Genomic DNA, 19191 nt, shown 5'->3' on the forward strand with positions numbered 1-19191 from the left:
AACGACCCACCCTTCTGACTAAGGGGGTGGGGGTGGTGGTGGGGTGTTCTTGGCCCATTTCCCTAGGGATGACAGCACTGCATTTATCAGCAGAACTGAGAGCCTGGGTTTATTGGTGATGGTGAGGACACTTCCACCAGCGGGAGAGCCGCGATTGATTTTGATGATAGATCGAAACGTCACGGCCTGTGTGCCACAGCGCGAGGCGAGGATACGGACTGAGGCCGGGCTGGGCACCGTCACAGGGATTTACATCGCAGCGCTGCGGAAAAAACACCGATGCGAGGTGCGAATCTGGTAAACATGTCAGCATGCATACATTTCTGCTGTTTTGTTTTTAGCCCTAATTAGCAGTCACCGGTTTTATTGGGGGGCTTGGATGTCTGTATCTAAGAGCCGTGGCCTCTAATGGAGAACACCTGTGCCCTTTAAGTTTATAGCGCTGCGTTAGAAGAGAGGCAGCCAGTGATCAGAGAGACTGTGAGCCAACCCCTTGGGAATATCTAAACTCCTTTGCGAGAATGACCTAATGCTGAAAGCATCTCGTCTAAGCTTATGAACAGCGTAGCCTTCAAAGCAGGCCTAAAATAAAATGAAAACAAAAAAAAGGGAGTGAGCCCACTGTGATATTCAGCGTGACACAACATACTCACACAACGAGGCCATGACTGAAATGTTGTGGTATTTGGCACAAAAGCAAACAGACTGAAACACTCCTGCTGCAGGTCAGAGCGAGACCTCTTTTGAGGCTGGAGCATATCACTTAAGGTACTGTACTCTTCACTCTCTCGAAATGCAAAGCGCCTTTCATATTTCATGAGTGCTCAAAAATCAAAACACATTTTTTGCCTCCGCTCTCCCTTCTCTCGCCGCTTTTTCTCCTGCAATGCACTTCCTGACTAGAGATTAAATAATTCCGTCAGAATCCTCTTAGGATGGGTTACCAGCACTTGGCAATTAAACAATTACATTTAATCAGCATGGGGCGACGCTTCAAGTCACCCTCATTTCAGACGTTGATTAAAAGCAATTCTTCAGTGGTTATTGCTGTCGACGCCGGCAACTCGGCTCAGGTTTTCCGCAGTCTGTGCGGCGGGGTCAGGCCGGCTAGCAATACGGCAGGTTCAGCGGTTGGCGGAGGGGGAGGTGACCGGGTTGTGGTGTGGGGGTGGGGGTTGGGGAGCCGTAACTGCCTCTTGTGGGTAAAGCGGTAATGGCAGACCTTCTATTGTCGCTTAAGTCTGAGCTACTTAGATTACTTGGAGGCCTTTTGACCCTGCAGCAGAGGAGACTCAAGGAACAATAGAATGGCGAGGGGCATTTAGTTCCAGTATGCTTGTGGGAGCCCAGATTCAACGTGGAGGAATGTGCATGTATGCGAGTCGGGTCTATTTTATATATACACGCACACACAAATATATATATATATATATCCACTCATCTACTTGCATCTGAGTGCACGATGCTCAAATTAAAAGCACTTGTGTGCGAGCTGTACATCATATTTGAGTGCAAGGTGGCAAAGCCAACAAAGCTTTTCCCAGTGCAAATGGAACCCAGGTGCCTCTCTTTCATAAGACGCCCCACTAACTCTCCACGCCTCTTCATCAGCTGGCACGCAGACCCTCAAAATGCCAGTCCTGGCCTCCAACGGGGAATAGCTTTTGGGGAATGGATGAACACAGGAATAAAAACTGTTCGTCATCACAGATTCGCTCGGTACACTGGCATAAGCAAGTGAAGTGAGACTTAACACGAGAACTGTTCAAGCTTTGGAAAGATAATGCGCAGTTAGGAGTGACACTGTTGCCTTTATATTTGCAAAAAACGACTTGGGTTTTTCCCACAGAAGGTTCAGATAGAACTTGGACGACGAAAGATCCTGAACCCTCGAGATATTTCTCCCCCTTTTTGTGACGACGACATTTTTTTTTTCAAATGTCCACAAACACCGATTTTTACAGATTGCGTTTGATCGAATTCTTGGCAATTGATCGCGTTCTTTAGATTATTCAGGTCTACCTAATGTTGTGGCCAGTGAGTGCATTTCTGCTCCTGAGTCTCAGGCAGCAGCATTATAGACGATACTGATTTTACACAAAACAGTCAAATGTAGATAAAAGCTTCCACCAGGGCGGGAATGTAGACTTTTTATTTCCCTCGCACGGCATCATAGCAGCATTAGCAATCGTCTCCTCTAATAACGTTCCCCAAGTACCTCCTTGTCTCTGCAAAAATCTCACGGGGGAAGCGCTACAAAAAGTGATAATTACATGAAATATACATAGAGAATAAAGGGGGCATGTTTACATAACCAGGCCCATAAATATCTGACTGAGAAGACATTGTTCCACATCTCCTTTTAAGCGGATCTCCTTGGGACGCCATTTTAATGACATGATGGTTTAAAGAGACGCCTGCTCCGTCTTGTTCCATATTTAATTAACTTTTGCTTTTTTTTTTTTTTCTTTTCTTCTGTCTGTCGCGCTGAGGAGAGTAAAAAAAAAAAAGTAAAGAAAGCACAATGGAGACAAACACACACACGAGATAGCAGGGAGACAATAACAAATAGCTGGGAAAGCAGAGCAGGAGGTTGTGAGAACATGTGCAGAGACCTTGTCATGCTTTTGTGAGCTGTTTACAATGCAAGAGCTACAAAGGTGGGTGTACGGAGGTAGGCATGCGTGGGTAAAGGCGGGCGGCTGAGGGTGAAGGATGAAAAAAGATGGTGGGGATGAATGGAAATTTAAAAGCAGAAGGGTACGATTGAGACAGGATGCGAGAAATGGACTGCAGCGAGTCTTGGGATGGAACATCACAGAGAAAAGAAACAAGGGAATTACATAAGGTTTTACAAAAACATTATGCATAACCTCAGACGCCTTACTAAAGGTCCGTTCAGGGTACATTGATGGATTTAACTGCTTGCCAACAAGACGAAAGGTGTCCTGGCTTGTCCACCAATATTAAAGTACAGGAGGCATCAAGTGCATCAGCCTCGTGACGTTGAACAGGGCTCTTCCTGCACGGACAATTTAGTCGGCAGCCCCCTCTGTCTATTATTTTTTTGACTGAAACCTCTGACATCATAATTGCAGCTAAGTTAAAGTTATAGGCATCAGCACGTGTGCGAATAATCACAATGGCACCGCCTCTGCTAACACTGTACATTGTGTCTTTCATTGACAATTGCAATTCATCAATTACTGTACATTTGTGTTTCATAAATAAACAAGCTCAACCTCCTCAACGCCCACGCTGATTTCGTAACACTTCTGAAGAGTCGTGCATATTCTCACACACACAAATGCCTGAAATGCAGAGACATTTGATCAAGCGTCCAATCAAACAATGTTGGAGCTCTCAGCACAACCTCCTCTCTGGCAGGTTTATTTTACATTTCTAGCTACATGCATTGAGTGTACTCTACATTATTGATACTTAAGTCCCTCTTGTAAAGAGTCATGTCCTCGCCTCATCACAGCAGAGTTTTCTTTTTTTTTTTTTTTTTTTTAACCCTCAGCTGGTTTATATTTCATTGTTTGGTGTGACAGTACATGCATTTTTGAAAAGTCTGCACCCACTCCTTCCCGGGGAAACAACAAGAAAAGTGCATGGTCTGACTGCTTGTTTGTACACTTTTAATAATAAAACAAAACAAAAAAAAAACGTATTGACTACTGTCCCCCTAATGTTTGTTTATTTTGAATATTTAATTGGTAGACCAATTACCAAAGTACTAGCACCAAAATAAAACTTTGCATGGGAGTGGAATTAGAGGAAGCAATGGAAATATATACAATGCATGGTCAAATTACACAAATTAAATGAATTTCATAGAGGCATGTGTTCGGAAAAACAATAATTCACTGTCGCCTTGACATTCATTGGAGACTGTTAAATAAGGGCTGTTGAATGTTTAATAAAACTATTAAAAGCTGCCCGCGAGAAAGCAACTCACCCAGACGCTGCAAAGTGGCTGCACTACAGTAGTATTAGCATGCGGCTAACTAGCTAACATCAATCAATGAGTCGAGTGGTTCGCTCATTAGGAACCTATTCGAGTGGAAGCCCCAAATACACGTGGCCAGCTTTTATGAAGCAAGGTACAAAACAGCAATTTTTCCAACTCTGTCAATACGATAATGAACGTAGCTTTTACAGTGTTTCTTTCTTGGCATCGCTACATTTCGCTATCTGTTTTTAGCCCGCTTAAGGATCTGATAGGCAACCATCGTGCTGCCACAATCTCTCCATCTGTCTTTTGTGACAGTTACTAATTCCGCAAAAACCATAGTTACTTTGAAAATGCAACAACAATAAACCCTCCAGCGAATCTTAAGGTCGCGGCGTCCATTTTGCTTCCGAGGTGAAAAGATGGCGCCGTGGATGTGGAGTGCCGTTGTGAGAGATTGGGTTACCCCCAGACACTCCCTGCGGATCTGCCGGCCAAATGGATCTGGATCTCACGCTCGGGCGCCCATATTGAATGGCGTTAAGAGGTCTCAGAGGTCTCCTTCAGTAGGAGGAATGTGCAGCCTAACAATGTGGAGTTTGCACCGAACTACATTTTTCCACCAAAGCTGAGTGACAGCAAAGCATCACTAGGGGAAATCACGCATACTGTAGTTCCAGAAATGTGGACTAGGGTGTTTAATTACTCAACTGCAGATGCCAAGTGAAAGTGCAATTCAAAAGTAAACAGACCAACCTCTTTTGAACTGAAACTGTTGACTGACATTTTGCAATTTTCAGTGTCTTGAAATATTTCTACAGTAGGTATTCATTTGAACAGAACTTCACTCGTCACAGCGCAAAGGTGGCACAGTGCTTTATATTTAGTAGACTTACTTTGCTCCGGAAACTTGGCATCTTCTTCTTCTTCGTCTTCTCCTTCTTTTAGCCTCCGCTATCAGTTGTCAAATGGTGAGGGTAGCAGCCAATTTCAGAACGTCTGTTGCGTCGCACCCGATGTAGCGCCTGTTCTCTTGAGATTCACAGCTAGCTAAACTTCTCTTTGCAATGTTACCAGGTAGTTGTTATGATCTCCCGTGTTCATGCTTTGGTGCTGCTGTTTGTGTTAGCAAAACTGATGTGACGATCAGCAGCAGCAATCCTCCTCAATGGCAGCAGTCGTACGTACGTTCCTATATTAAGTGTTTAATAAACTCCGCTAAGCATAGCGGCTAATTGAGGGTTAGCATCGTTAGCGATTCACATTTTCAAGCTGAATTTGCTTATTTAAACATCGCCGTGCTACTTACAAAACATTACAGTGTGGATGACATTAGCGCTCACCTAGCAAGGAAACGCGAAAAATATCAGAAGCACAGAGAAAACTTGAAACTTGCTTGTGGCTGCGTTACCTTAGATGGGCGCTATCAGAAAAAAAACTGTGGTAAAGCTGTCTAAACTGTTGTAAAATAGCACTTGGTGAGATGTCGTACCCATTTAAGGGGATTCACATCAAAATAACAGATACCATAGTAACGCAACATAAATTGACATGAAATAAAATTACAACTGCACTCAACAACTAAATGAGTCTTAGTGTCTTTCTGAGAGATGGCCACTATTTGACAGAATAATAATAATATTTCTCAACATATTAAAGGTGCCCTATTTTACCAAACCAACTTTTTTCAGTATTTGGGATGTAGTATTGGCTCTGTGGTGATATATATATGAGTTAAAAGCGTCCACGCATTCCTGTGTTCTCAACGTTTTTCTGCGGGGAGGCCTGAAATCAGGACATTCGAATTTCTTCAGCTTAACGACGTCACGAGCGAAGATCTCCGCTCCCGAGCCAGCGCTGTCAACATAACAAACACGTGTGCTCTCACAGGTCGTTCTTCTACACGGAGGCAACCAATCAGAGGAATGGAGGCTTCGCCAAATATGGACAAAGCGGATACAAAACTGGGTCAAACAGAAGTAGTCGTCAGAGGTGCCTTTTCTGGACACAACCAATGTGTTTTTTTGATTTTTTGAATTAAACCCTTTTATACTAAGTCCATGTTAGTGAGTCACTCTATGGAGGTCTAAATAGCCAAAATATGGGACCTTTAAAATTCATCTGAGACGCGTTTCATTCTTTGGTACTGCTGTTTTGGTCAGCAGCAGAGTTCAAATTGGTTGATTTAATATTTGCGGGTGAATAATAGATCTCCAATAAACTGAGGTGAAGTTACTTCCCTTTTTCTTCCTGATAGGATAGAGAGGGGTCTATCTGAGGGAGGCATTTAATTCTCTCAAATGGTTGAAGTTTGGCGTCTTTCCGACAGGACAGACACTTTGGAAAGATTTACAGCCCTCATATTTTGCCAGCCTACGGAATTGTATCATCCTGCTCAGGTTTAGAGAGCTCACATCTTTGATAAAGTCTTAACATAGGAGCCCAATTTTCCTCCTGAGGGCTTTGGGTACAAAGTCTGTTGAATATAATAAAAATAATAAAAAATAAAAAAAAAAGCAAAATGCAATTCCACACACACCCTGCATATTGCAGCTCCTCTGTAACATCTGCCTCGAATAGTCCAGTTCCAATAAAAGGCCGGCTCGGCTCTTTGCCGACGTTCGCGCCACAACACCGCCGAGGTTCTAAGTTATCGCTGAACGAGCCATCCGTTCTGCTGCTTTCTGATGGAAGAATACTGGGGGGTTGTGTAATTATATCGCTTTAAACGAGCCCCCGAGAACGCTCCCGCCAATGCGCCCACAAAGTCTCACACTTTGGCGCGTGTCAGAAAGGCAACTCTTGCACTTGTGTGTGTGTGTGTGTGTGTGTGTGTGTGTCTGCTTAGGCTGGCATTAAGAGAGAGGCCACAGTGGTTCTGATACGCCTCACAAGTGAATTTAATTAAATCATAAATATGAGCTGGAGGCCGCCACCCAATTTAATGTAATGGATGATATGGGCCAGTCCGTCTTTGGCAAAGCAAAGTTCTGGACCCGATCGAATGCCCTTGAAGCTTATTAAAAGTGTTTGGCACGCGGACATGCGAGCAAAGTTGTTAAATGGATGGCGTGGGTTGCTTTCAGTAAGGCGCTTCATGCTGGACCGAACCATCTCTGATTTGGATGGAGGGGTGTGCTAGCTCTCAATAAAAGACAATTATGTTGTGCTTGAAATGAGAACAGTCGATTTAGAGAAGAAAACATTACATATGACATGAAGAACATTCATTCATTCATTCGTTCATCTTCCGTTCCACTACTCGTCACGCGGGTCGTGGGTGCGCCGGAACCTATCCCAGCTATCTTCGGGCGAAAGACGGGGGACACCCTGAACTGGTCGCCAGCCAATCACAGGGCACATAGAAACATTCGCACTCACATTCACACCTACGGGCAATTTACAGACTTCAATTAACCTACCACGCATGTTTTGGGGATGTGGGAGTTCCCGGAGAAAACCCACGCAGGCGCGGGGAGAACATGCAAACTGCACGCAGGCGGGGCCGGGATTTGAACCCCGGTCCTCAGGACTGTGAGGCAGATGTACTGACCAGTCGGCAACCGTGCCGCCCATTAAGAACATCATGAACATAAATATGTGATGATTTGAGAAAAATAAAATGGTATAAAATATTAATAAGTGAAATTAAAAATACAAACAATGAAAAATAAAAATAAAAAATAAAAAATGTCTTCAGATACTTCAGATGTAGTTTTTTTCATCCCACATTCGGAAAACATGCTTACTAATTGAATAATGGGAGAGGGATTTTTTGTATTTTTTTTCATTACTTTCTGTCAAGTCAGAAGTTTATATACAGAAAGATTACAATAACCTTTAACAATCTGGGAAAACCCAGCTGAATGTCATGTCTCCAGCGATTTCTGACAGGTTTATTGACAACATTTAATTCGAGACACACCTGTGGATGTATTTGAAGGCACGCCATCTTTGCATACTGTCAAACTGGTTACAAAGTGGCTTAAGGATAACAAAGTCAATGTTTTGGAGTGGCCATCACAAAGCCCTGATCCCAATCCTATTGAAAATGTATGGGCAGACCCGAACAGGCATGTGCGAGCAAGGCGGCCTACAAACTAGGCTCAGTTGCATCAGTTCTGTCAGGAGGAATGGGCCAATATTGGGAAAAGCTTGTGGAAAGCTATGCAAAACGTTTGACCCGTTGAAGTCATACAGCTTAAAGACAATGGTACCAAATACTAATGAAAGTATGCAAACGTCTGACTTTGAAGAAAGTCATTAAAAAAATTGCCTAAAAAGTCCTTCTCTCATTATTCTGGCATTTACAAAATAGACATTATTCTAGTAAAGCTAATTGACCTAAAACAGAAAAAGTTTGGTCTGATTTCAGGTCAGTGTGAGAAATAAAAAGCCTATGTCTTTGTATAGTGTATGTAAACATCTGGTTATAACTGTACACGTGCCTTGCGATTGGCTGTCGACCAGTTCAGGGCGTACCCATCCTCTCACCCAAAGTCAGTGGCGGTGGGCTCCAGCACACCTTAGTGAGGATAAACGTTATAGAAAATGGACGCTTCGATGGATGCAACATAATGCTCACGAGAAGGCTTCATAGCAGTAACACAACTCAATATGATGCAGTGCACTGTACCCACTAGAAACGATGGCTACGAATTGGAAGTTAAAAACCCATTTAAAGAAAGCATTATTTTGTTTTATTTTTATTTTTTTTTAAATGTTGTATGTTATTTAATTGTGTGGGTTCACCTAAAACTATGGCTGATGAGTATATGATAAGGATCATTTGTCATTGTAGCTTCAGTACCGACAAAATAAAACTAAAGTGAAAGCTTGAATAAACGCTGTTGAAATATGAAGGTGACGGACAGATGTTGTCTGTTTCATCCCATTCTGCAAATCCTTTTTCTCGGTCTCCAGTAGTGCTGGCGGCTCCCTAAATAGACCGAGAGCGAGGGTGTGCGTGTGTGGAATGGGACCGCACAGGGCGACGGGTAATGGAGTCATTAATAACGCGGACCTCCCTCAAGAAGCTCAGATGTTCGTTAGCACGAGCCACGAGGGAGCCACGGGCAAAAATATAAAGCACTTTAATATCAGAAAAGGGGGAAAAAAAAAAAAAAAGTTTTTGGATGATTGTGTTCGTGCTGTCATAGGTCTTGTCTGCTAGGTTAATTGCAAGTACACACATTTATGCACTACACGGACGGCAACCTTGAGGGACCCCAAACTGTCAAAAGTAATGTTCAAATAGGAGAGCATTTGTGTGTCCCTTTCACTAATGTATCCCATAGGACTAATTATTGGATGCCAGTGGAACTGTTTACCCTTTTTTCCAGGGCAGAAAAGATACACTGATATTTGATTGGACCATCCAACAAGATCTCATCCAAGAACTGTATCAAACAATCTGATTTTATGACACGTAATAATTTTCCATAATAATTTAAATGGTTTATTTCCTGGTTCGCTGCAAAAATAGTGTACATTATGCAAATGATTATAGTGTCATTTACAATGGTGATTGAATCATTTGGAGTTCAACTATGCGTATATAGGAGACTGTGTTAACCTTGAATGAGATGCTAAAACAGAATAATACAACAGTATTTATTTTGTAGTCAAGGTTGTATCTAATTTACATAAGAAAAGAAACACAGACCAAATCATTTTCCTCATACTTTTTAATATTTCCATCACATGTGCAACACAAAAAAATAGCTCTGCTGAAATACAAAGCTCCTTATTTGTACAATACTTTTGAGTAACATTGGCAATAACTGTCGTCTTGCTGCGGGGAGATTTAGCCGGAGATTTCCTGTAAACGGCGTACGAACGATTCTCGAGTCAAAATGTCAAAACATTAAAGTTTCATACAAAAGTGCATCTCAGTTTTCAATGAATGCAAAACGTTTACACAACCCAATGTTGTTGTTGTTGTTTTTAAAGTGTGTTGCCACGGCGGCTTCCAGCTGGAGCGGAGGGCAACGACACTGCGAAGAAGACACAGAGGGGGACGAACGATGTCGGCCACTCTCCAGGAGAGCCAGGGACTAAATAGAGTACGTCCCTAATACAGAAGAAAACGGTATTCCCGATCATAAAACCCAAATTTGAATTGATTCTCACTCCCTTGTTGAACAAAAATGTAGAGATAACAAAACAAAACAAACAAAAAGATCCAGTCATCTCCAGGCTTCAATGAGCAGTAAACATCAAGAGTAGAAATGTACAGGTTGAGTCAGCGGGCTGGAGACGTCCCCATGCTCTCGGAGCCACGTGGGAATGTTTTCACGCCTCCGTTCGGGACGGCGAGGACCTCACCTTCCGCAAATGTGTCTCGACGCGTTTGCATATGTCGGCATCCTTTCCCGCTTTGCTTCTGAAGAAGAAGCCTTGTTCATCTCATCCTCATGATTGACGCGGGATGCGCAGCGACACGCCGCTGAACCTTCTTTTCTCCTTTTTAAGTCCAATTGAAGCTGATTGACTTTTTTGTTGTTGTTGCTTTTTTTTTTTTTTTTTTTTTTTTTTTTTTACAGATAAACGTTAAACTGTACATTGGCAAATACTGTATAAGATTGCAATATAGCTGTAGTTAAGCAACACATGAAGAAGTCTATGTACAAGCACATTTTTTTTTCGTAAACAATGGGCAATGTCATTTTGTGGTCCCCCTGCTAACGTCTTTATTTTCTTGCCGGTCTTTTTCTTTTTTCTTTTTTCTTGCTCGCAGTGGCGTCGCTTCGTCTCCACGCCGCTGAATCCTTTAAGCGAGACAGCGAGCGGGACGGCGCGCTGGCCATAATTGGCGCTCGGGCTGTGTTCTCTGCGTCACGTCGTCCGTTCTGTCGTCGTCGGCGGTCATCTGGGCCGCGTTAGCTGCTGTGCTGAGTCAACGTGTGGTTCTGCAAGGACAACAAAGGAAACATGGTTAATGGTCACGCCCGTTTCTCCGCACTATTAAACGCATATCGACAGTCGGGCCGAATTTGAGCAGTTTCTCTCCCTGATCGTCATATGTCTCTAAAATATTATCCTGAGGGGTTATCCTGACGTGCGGGCTGCATTCCGATCTGCTGGGAAAACGCTCGGGACCGACAGTTGTAAATGTTAAACCTGTTCAATGTTTTCAATGGCAAATTCTTCCGTACTGTTCCGTGTGTGTTGTGTCCCAACATGCCAGGCGGTGATGAGGTGGCGTCGCCTGGACAACAGCGAAGAGAAGAGGCAGAGCGGGAAAGACTCAAGTAAGTCAAGTCGTCGTTCCCACAGAGCAAAGATGCTGCAATATGCGCCTGTTTGTATGTGTTGCTGCTGCATGTCTGTTGCAATAGCAGTTGTTTGAAGCTTTGCTTTTCTACGGTAATGTCGTTCGTCGTCCTCAACGAGCCTGCTAACTAGCAAACCACGGCCATACGTATGTACACAAGTATGGTGTTTTTTGGGTTTTTTGTTTTGGTCAACATCCTTGGCCTATAGGTACACGCTATGTTTTGATTATCTTGACATTTCAAAATCATCACCATCAGGCTTTCATTATCCCCATTCCAATTAACGTGCACCTGAGTCAGACGTGTATGCTCGCAGATCGATACCCTCTGGATGCCGGGATTAAGCTTGCTAAAATCCGCTTCTGACACCAAAGCACAACACCTCTGACAGATAACACCCCCCCCAATGCTCAGAAATATTACATCCCAATCAAAGGCTGTGGCCATGGAAACAAATCCATAACGAGGCACTGCCACACCGGATGGAATACTGTCCTTGGAGTCTCGTTTATTTATCCTGGGCTGCCATCTAATCAATGTATGCACAACAACAACAAACAAATGTACAAAGAGGGACTATCAAAGTTAAATTCCACTTAAGTAATAGAGCAAAAGGTAACATGTTTTTGTGGTTTCATCCACATTGATGCAGGTACACTGACACACACACACACACACACACAGACACGCTGCAGCTCATTGTGGAGTGGTTGTGGCGGGGCAGCTGTGCCAGGTTCTTTAAAGGGAACGTGGACCAGGGGTGTGTAACTGGTGTCCCCGGTGGGCAGAATCCAGGTCATCTTTTGAAGTGACTGCTAATCCCTTTAATGCAAACTACATGCCCCACTTGCTGCGCTCACTTTAAAACACGGTCTGGCACGGACTTATGTCGGCTGGCACGGACTTAGACACACCTGTCACGCGCGATCACACAAACACACACACACACACACACACACGAGTGCGAGTGCACGAGCGAGCCCGTCATTATGGTACAGGTATTCAAACTACCCGGGCGCTTTATCAGGAACGCAATATACAGTAATAATATCAAATTCAAGTGCTGTGTCAAGGGTAATATTTATTAAAGACATTTCAATAACTACAGTAGCAATAGTGGATACAGGAAATAAACAAAGTGCATGCAAAGAGGACACAGAAAATGTACATGACCATAATACGCATTGCGCTGAATTCTCCTGTTGCAAAGATTCGAAAGCTGCGTTTCCATGAGCTGTGAGTGGCGACAGATCTTTCTAATATTTGGGTTGTTCTTCAATTGACACACCCACACAGGTGTGGGTGCTCAATATTTATTCATTATTAACGTGATCATTTGTCAATATTAATTTGGGTCCAGGGCTAACATAATTTAATTTAACCGCATAATTAGCAGTTGTAGAACTAGTACAAGTAGTGCTACTGATAGTGGGGTTACATGAGCATTGAATTTCACACATATTGTTTGTATTTACAACTACTGTTGCTCATGTCTTCCTTTACAAGCACAATAGCAAGTATGATGTGTCATTGTAAAGGCAGAATTTTTTAACCCGCTCATGTGACGGATGTCATTCAGTTGCGCAAGTGCACCTATTAAAGTGAGCTGCACCGACTTGTTGCTGGACTATAACCCAGTGAATACCAATGAAATACTACTACTATTACTGACAATAACGATAAAAAATAAATACTGATAATGAATGGAGGCCCGCACCATCATTTTCATGGCGAATCCTCAAAATGATCAGCAATCTCTGATGCCATGCTCCGCCCAAATTAGATGGCGAAAGTGTCGCCCAGCTCTTCGAGTACCAGCTTCTGATTGGGGTTCATTCGGGCCAATCTCGAAGAAGGACTTTGTGAACATACAAGCTCTTGAATTTGCCCAAAATGGCAGCTTCAGATCAAAATGGCCAACTTCCTCTTCAATTTTGGAATGCAAATTTCTGGGCAATTTTCGGGCATGTTGAGGCCTCCAAAATATGATTCAGAATGCTACAAAGCTACCTAGTGCTCAGGCGCTAATAATATTTTCTCGTCGAATTTAAAAAGAATCCAAAATATGATTATTTTGGAAGTGGTACTGTGTATCAGCCGCCTTCCACGCTGTCGGTGCGGAAGCGTTTTGGGCATCACCGGCGGGGCGACTGTTAGCCTCCGCTGCATTGCTTCGCTCCCTCTTTTGGCCGCCTCCAGATGAAGCGTTTAAACACCTCCACGGCTTTCCCTTCAGCTGCGGCGATTACTCCCCGACAGGTGGGCTATTAAGCAGTTTGACGGGGGAGCGGAGCGAGTGACCCCCGTAGGGCGCACCCCTCCCTCACTATGAGTTTTCTAAAAAAGAGAAGGCTTCTCAGCTTGCCATCTTGCAGAAATAAAGCTCCTTTAAGTGAGTCTGGGAGGAAACTCCCCTTGGGACCTCCCCACAAACCCACCCCCTTCCCCTCCCCTCCCCTCCGGTAAAGACATCCTTGGTGTTGCCGAGGAGGGACAGGAGCGCGGCAACCTTATTAATGAATGCGGCCCATTACCCGTCAGCCTGACTCCTCGGCTACTCCCAGAAGCCTCTGCAGTACGTGACTTCAAATGGCAGGATATTGACACGGAGAGAGCAAAACGGCGAGGACTGTGTGTGTGTGTGTGTGTGTGTGTGTGTGGACCCCAAAGGAACGTAGCTCCTTGGATATAATGTAGGGCTCGTAACAGCTATTAGAGGGGAAAATAAGCCCTCGAGGGAACAACTCCGACCCCCTCCACCACCATCATTGCATGTCTCAGCTTTGTCTGACACACACACATTGCATTCCTACCTTTTCCTCAGACACACTAGTTCCCTCACTGAGGGCTTTCTCAAGGACGGTGTTAAACGACTTCAGTGGCAACCATGCAGACGAAAGGGAAATGCGAGGGAAAGATGAAGGGTGTTGTTGAAAGATTGAAAATGAAACTGATACCGTCATCTCTGCGGACGCGAAACTCTGCGCAGTCGCTTTTGTGAGTGATGGAGACTTGACGATCACTTCTTCTGCAGTAAGTTCCACATGAGGTAAAGCAAATTAGACGCGGAAAACAAAAGAAACAAGCAATACAAAAAATAAAAAACATTTTTTTTAAAGTCCAGGCGGCAAGCAGGATGTCACTAATGGTGTCACACCAGAATTACTGCAATTTAGGATTAGATGGCCTCCATTAAGCCTTTTAGCGCTTGTCTCAACGCCTTCCTTGGATGGCGTCCTATTCCCCCGGAAGCTCGGACGCTCCCCTCTCGCTCCCTCCAAACCTTAATCTCCTCCTCTACCCTTTCAACCACCTGCTGGAAGGTTCCGCAAAAAGAAAAAAAAAAAACCCCAAAAAAACACAGTCGTCACAACGAAATGACATTTTGCTCCTATCGTTGACACGGTTGTGCACCGCATGAAGATGGGCAGTGCGAGCTTCTTCCCTCTCCGTTCCCAGGGTGCTGCTTTTCGACCCTCACTTACATCTGATTTCATCACCCCACAGCAACCCCCTCCAGTGCAGAAGAGGAGGAGGCAGAACACCCTGCAGCATGCAAACAGGTGCAACGTGTCTTACGGAATCTAAGGCTGCTGCGGGAAGGAGAAGTCGGAGCGAAGCCGGCGGATGGGGTGTTGATTTACAATCGCTCTTTTACGTCGTAGCCCGTTACCGCGGCCTCCGCCGAGAGCGTCCGCTCTCCGGTGAGGCAAGCGAGGTGAGCGGCTTGCGTCAGCGCCGCAGAGGAAAGAGCGGACGGACTTCTCTCCCCGCTTTCATGTGAGCGAGCCGCATCAGACGCGAGCTCTTATTGTACGACATCACAGAGAGGGAAGATGTCGGGCTTAATTGCGGCTCTAACAATGTTTGATTAGTATCGTGTTAATGATAAAGTACCCTGTGTCTGCACTCTTGCCTGTTATTGTGCAGCATGTAACACGAAAGCCAGGCTTTAGCCAGTGGTTAGAAAGCAGAGTTCATTCAAGCAGCGTTCCACAAGCAGCTCGTTTCAAGCACCTAACTTGGAAAACAAAAACTGTTCCGAATACGTCATGCAAGAAGCCATGAATGGATCCTCACACTCGCTTCTTCACGGCAAATCTGATCAAAAGGATCAATACAATTTGATTCAAATGAATCAATCAATTTGACTTTGTGGGAACAGTTTGGGGAAGGTCCATTTTCTGTTCTTAGGGGGCTACTGCAAAGTTCAGACGGGCGTGCTTGGATGGATTTGGTGCAGAGGAAGCCCATCAAACACGTTTGGGTAAATGGACCCACCAAAAAAAAATCCCCAAAAGCCCCTCCAAGATCGTAACGTGAAACGGAACGATAGCCAATTAGGAGGCGACCTGAAGCTAGCGCTGTTGCCGGACACAAATAATGGAGCAACTGCTTGTGTTGAATGTTTGTAGAACGTAACTCACAAATTATTTGGCGTATTAAAAATGATGTTTGCCACCATGTGGTTATTAGACACGTTAACGGTTAGCCTGGCGTTTTCTACCGCTGCTTTTTATTCTTCTTTGTATTTTCCAGCCATCTGGATGCCCTGTGGCACTACGCCGCCACTCACAGGTACCACGACAGGTTTGGGGGAGGGGGCTCGCAAGTGTGGGTGGAGATATGGTTGTGTGCGTGGGTGCCGCGTTGGTCATCTCAGTAATAGGAGTAACACATGGCAATTTTCTCTTCGCCATACATGGATTTGTCTCTTACGTCGCAAATTGGTCACGACGCTGACTAGCGGTTTATGTGGACTGTACCCAACTTTAGTTTAACAGAGTTGCATGTGTTGCACTGCATCTTGGATTATGTGCAAAAGTTCTGCTTTTGTTGTGTTATAAAAAAAAAAAAAAAAAAAAAAAAAAGAGAAGACAATGGCGTTGCATCCGGGCTAGATCTTTAATGGTGTGTTGAACTCAGTCCAGTATCGACTCTGAGCGTTCCCCACAGTAAACCGTCTCTGTCTTTGACCTCAGGCCAGGCTTACCGCCGGCCAACTTCGCCCGATGAAGAACACAATCAAATAAATAAATAAATAAATAATTGAGCAGTTGGCATTCTCCACAGTCATCACTTATCAGGCCGCGGGAAGGGATGACCCGCCCAAAACACCCGCGTTGTGCCACAACCCGCAGGGTTTCCTTGGCAACAGACAGTCTTGTTGGAGGCGAGGTGCCCGGGGGAGTCATGGCGGTACAGTAACAGCAGACGACGACGACGGATCTCCGTGGCTTCCTTTTGTCATATTCCCACGGAATCCTCGCGTATAATAGCAACCGTGTGGTGCTCGAAATGGCGGCAAGCGACTAAATGTTTCCGCGGGCGTAACCGGAGACGACAGACCGCCTTTTTCGTGCGCGGGAGGGGCTGCTTTGTTGTTGTGAGTGATAGTCATTAGCTTGTCTTCGCAGACAACCGAATGGCGCTCGAATCGGGCCGCGCAGCGATCCCGCTGTTTGACGGAGGTAGCAAAACAAGTGCGCAACTGCTGTGTTATTATGGGGCCTCATTAAGTGAGGGGAAGGCGGGAGGCGAGCGAGGGGAAGCGTCAGCGTGAGGGCCGGCGAGGGGAAGCAAAAGAGGAGAGGAGGAAACACAGGAGAGCGATACAAAGTGTATTCTGAGGTGATAGCAAGACACACACACACACACACACACACACAGAGATGCCTTTCCAGCCAAAATGAAGACTATGACTAAAGAAGCCAATTAAGGGCTTTCTTAGGGGAGCCATCTTGGGAGGGGGATGGGTCTTCCTGGGACATGAGCCCTGGGCAACATCCTCTAATTAGACAGAGCGAGGGGGGAGGATCTCTGCCTGTCACTGGGAGGGAGATGGGGTCCGTGGGGTTCCGCGTGTCAGTCCCAGAAACAAAAACACAATTACTCTCACATTTAAGCACTTGAGTCTGAAACCCGCTTTGAAAGGAGATGCCAGACCGACAAGCTCGACGCGGCGCACTTTCAGGACCGACCGCACGCCGTTCCGCGTGGCGGCTGAGAGCTCATCTGCACGCTCGTGTTTTCCTACCAAATTGGAGAGCCAATCGGAGAACGAGCTTTTAATTGACTGGCAACGGGCGTCATTCGGCAGCCCTTTTAACAGCTCGAGTTACGTCACCACGCTGTTGGAATTCAGGAGGGAATCATTGGGTGAATACTTTGTACTGGTGCTAAGCATGTATGCCTCATAGTTGGGAATCTCAGCAATGGCCTTCCTATACGTGGAGTTGGCATGCGCTCACAATGCTTGCGTGTGCTTTGGAATAAGATATGTTCAGGCCTTTTCCAAATGTGGATCAAAACAAAAAAACCAAAAAAAACAAAAAATCGGTGGCATGTTATGGATCTCTGCCAACGCAAGTGCGCTGTAAATGCACAGATCGAATACAGCGCATCGATGCCGGCTTGACGTCGTCGAAATACAGAACACATGTTGAGTAATCACACACATGCGGGTACCCTCATTTAAATCAGGTCAACCAAACGCTATGTATACAGCAGTCGTTGAATCAGTTCAGTGTTCATCCATCACGGCCTGGCTTGGCGCTATTCCGACGGCGGACAGGAAAGGATCATCGATGGCCTCCTACGCACACTTGAGGACTTGCAAGGAATGAGAAAAGGGCAGGCAAATTATTCTTTTTTCCCAGCGCCTTCCCTCTGGTCGAACAAGGCACACCAACACCAGCAAATATTCTAACAGCTTTGTTCCTCTTAACTTCTTAAATAGTTCAATAGTGACACTTTGCACATCTCTCGTGCCATTATTACTACGCATAGTCATCATCGTAGCGCCGCACAATTCTTCAGTTTTTCATTAGTATTACTGCACTATTGTACATTGCTCATATGTCTCAAAGTGTGTTTTTTTTTTTCTTCCAAAGGTCATCAACAATATGATTTTGATGTCACATTAATTTCTTTGTATTATTGCTGAACTCTGTGTCATCATTGTCCGCTGTTGACGCTTTCGGAGTCAGTGTAAACACAGCCACATCGGATATGTGTCACTTGTTAATAGTGAGAAAAACTCAACAAAAACACACCGGTAGAAGCATTTCATCGTAATTTGGCATTTGGACCGGCAGTGAATATCCAGCCTTAATCAAATCACTACCGACAGCAAATAAAAGCTGCGGTGAGTTTCCTGAGAAGCACAAACATTTTTTTTTTTTTTTTTTTGTCGTTCATTTCTCATAGTTGTTAGAAAAGTCAAGTCGGAAAGTAAAGACGACATGTTTGCACAAGAAATGCGCCGACGGATCGGGGCACGGCGCGCCGAGCATCTCCTCTTTGTTTGGATTTAACTTTCCCTGGTGGCGCAACACAGGAAAAAGAAAAGAGCTCAAAGGCTTCTGGGAGTTTTTTGTCATGTCTCCCTGCAGACAATGTGCTTGCGTGCACATATCAGACCCTGGGAGAGACCGCCATAAAGGCAAACACGCACGCGCACACACACGCACAAGCATGCTGAGTGGGAGAAAATCCTCCCAGGATGGCGAGGTCTGCCATGCTGTCTAAGTCTGATGCAGCTACACAAGTAGAACGCCACAACGGTGATACATCACTCGCCATCTGAGGCTGTTTATGTCCCCATTTACAGTAATGCCTGTACAGTGCTGGAGATAATTACAAACAAGTTTAAATATTAATCATGGGTCCTCACAAGCTGTCGTTTTTCTCCTTCCGTTTTTTTTTTAATTATACTTTTGTTGTTGTTGTTTTTGGGTGCACGGCATTTTGAGATGGTGACAGTATCCGAAGCACCTGGGGTGACGAAGACAAAAGCAAGTTGTCATATAAAAGGCGGGGGGCGGGGGGGGGGGGGGGTAAAAAAATACATATGCAACTTTCAAACGCGTGAAGCGCTGTCACATGAAGATATTCCCAGAAAACAGCGTGTTTGAAAGACGCTTAGGGACAAACACGAAGAGCTTTGCAGAGCTTTAC

The 19191-nt window shown here is 44.9% G+C and overlaps 1 protein-coding gene across 3 annotated transcripts in view; it reads right to left on the minus strand.

The window, feature by feature from the left end:
• Window positions 1-9624: 9624 nt before the first annotated feature.
• The window catches only part of LOC133488607 (zinc finger protein 521-like), a 121968-nt gene continuing 112401 nt past the window's right edge, over window positions 9625-19191 (minus strand). For all 3 annotated transcript variants that reach the window (XM_061796682.1, XM_061796679.1, XM_061796681.1), the window contains one exon: window positions 9625-10866. In XM_061796682.1, the coding sequence (XP_061652666.1) occupies window positions 10837-10866 (30 nt within the window). In that variant the 3' untranslated portion in view covers window positions 9625-10836. The remainder of the gene's footprint in view (window positions 10867-19191) is intronic.

The sequence above is a fragment of the Phyllopteryx taeniolatus genome, chromosome 14 (genome assembly GCF_024500385.1).
Source record: "Phyllopteryx taeniolatus isolate TA_2022b chromosome 14, UOR_Ptae_1.2, whole genome shotgun sequence".
Classification (NCBI taxonomy): domain Eukaryota; kingdom Metazoa; phylum Chordata; class Actinopteri; order Syngnathiformes; family Syngnathidae; genus Phyllopteryx; species Phyllopteryx taeniolatus.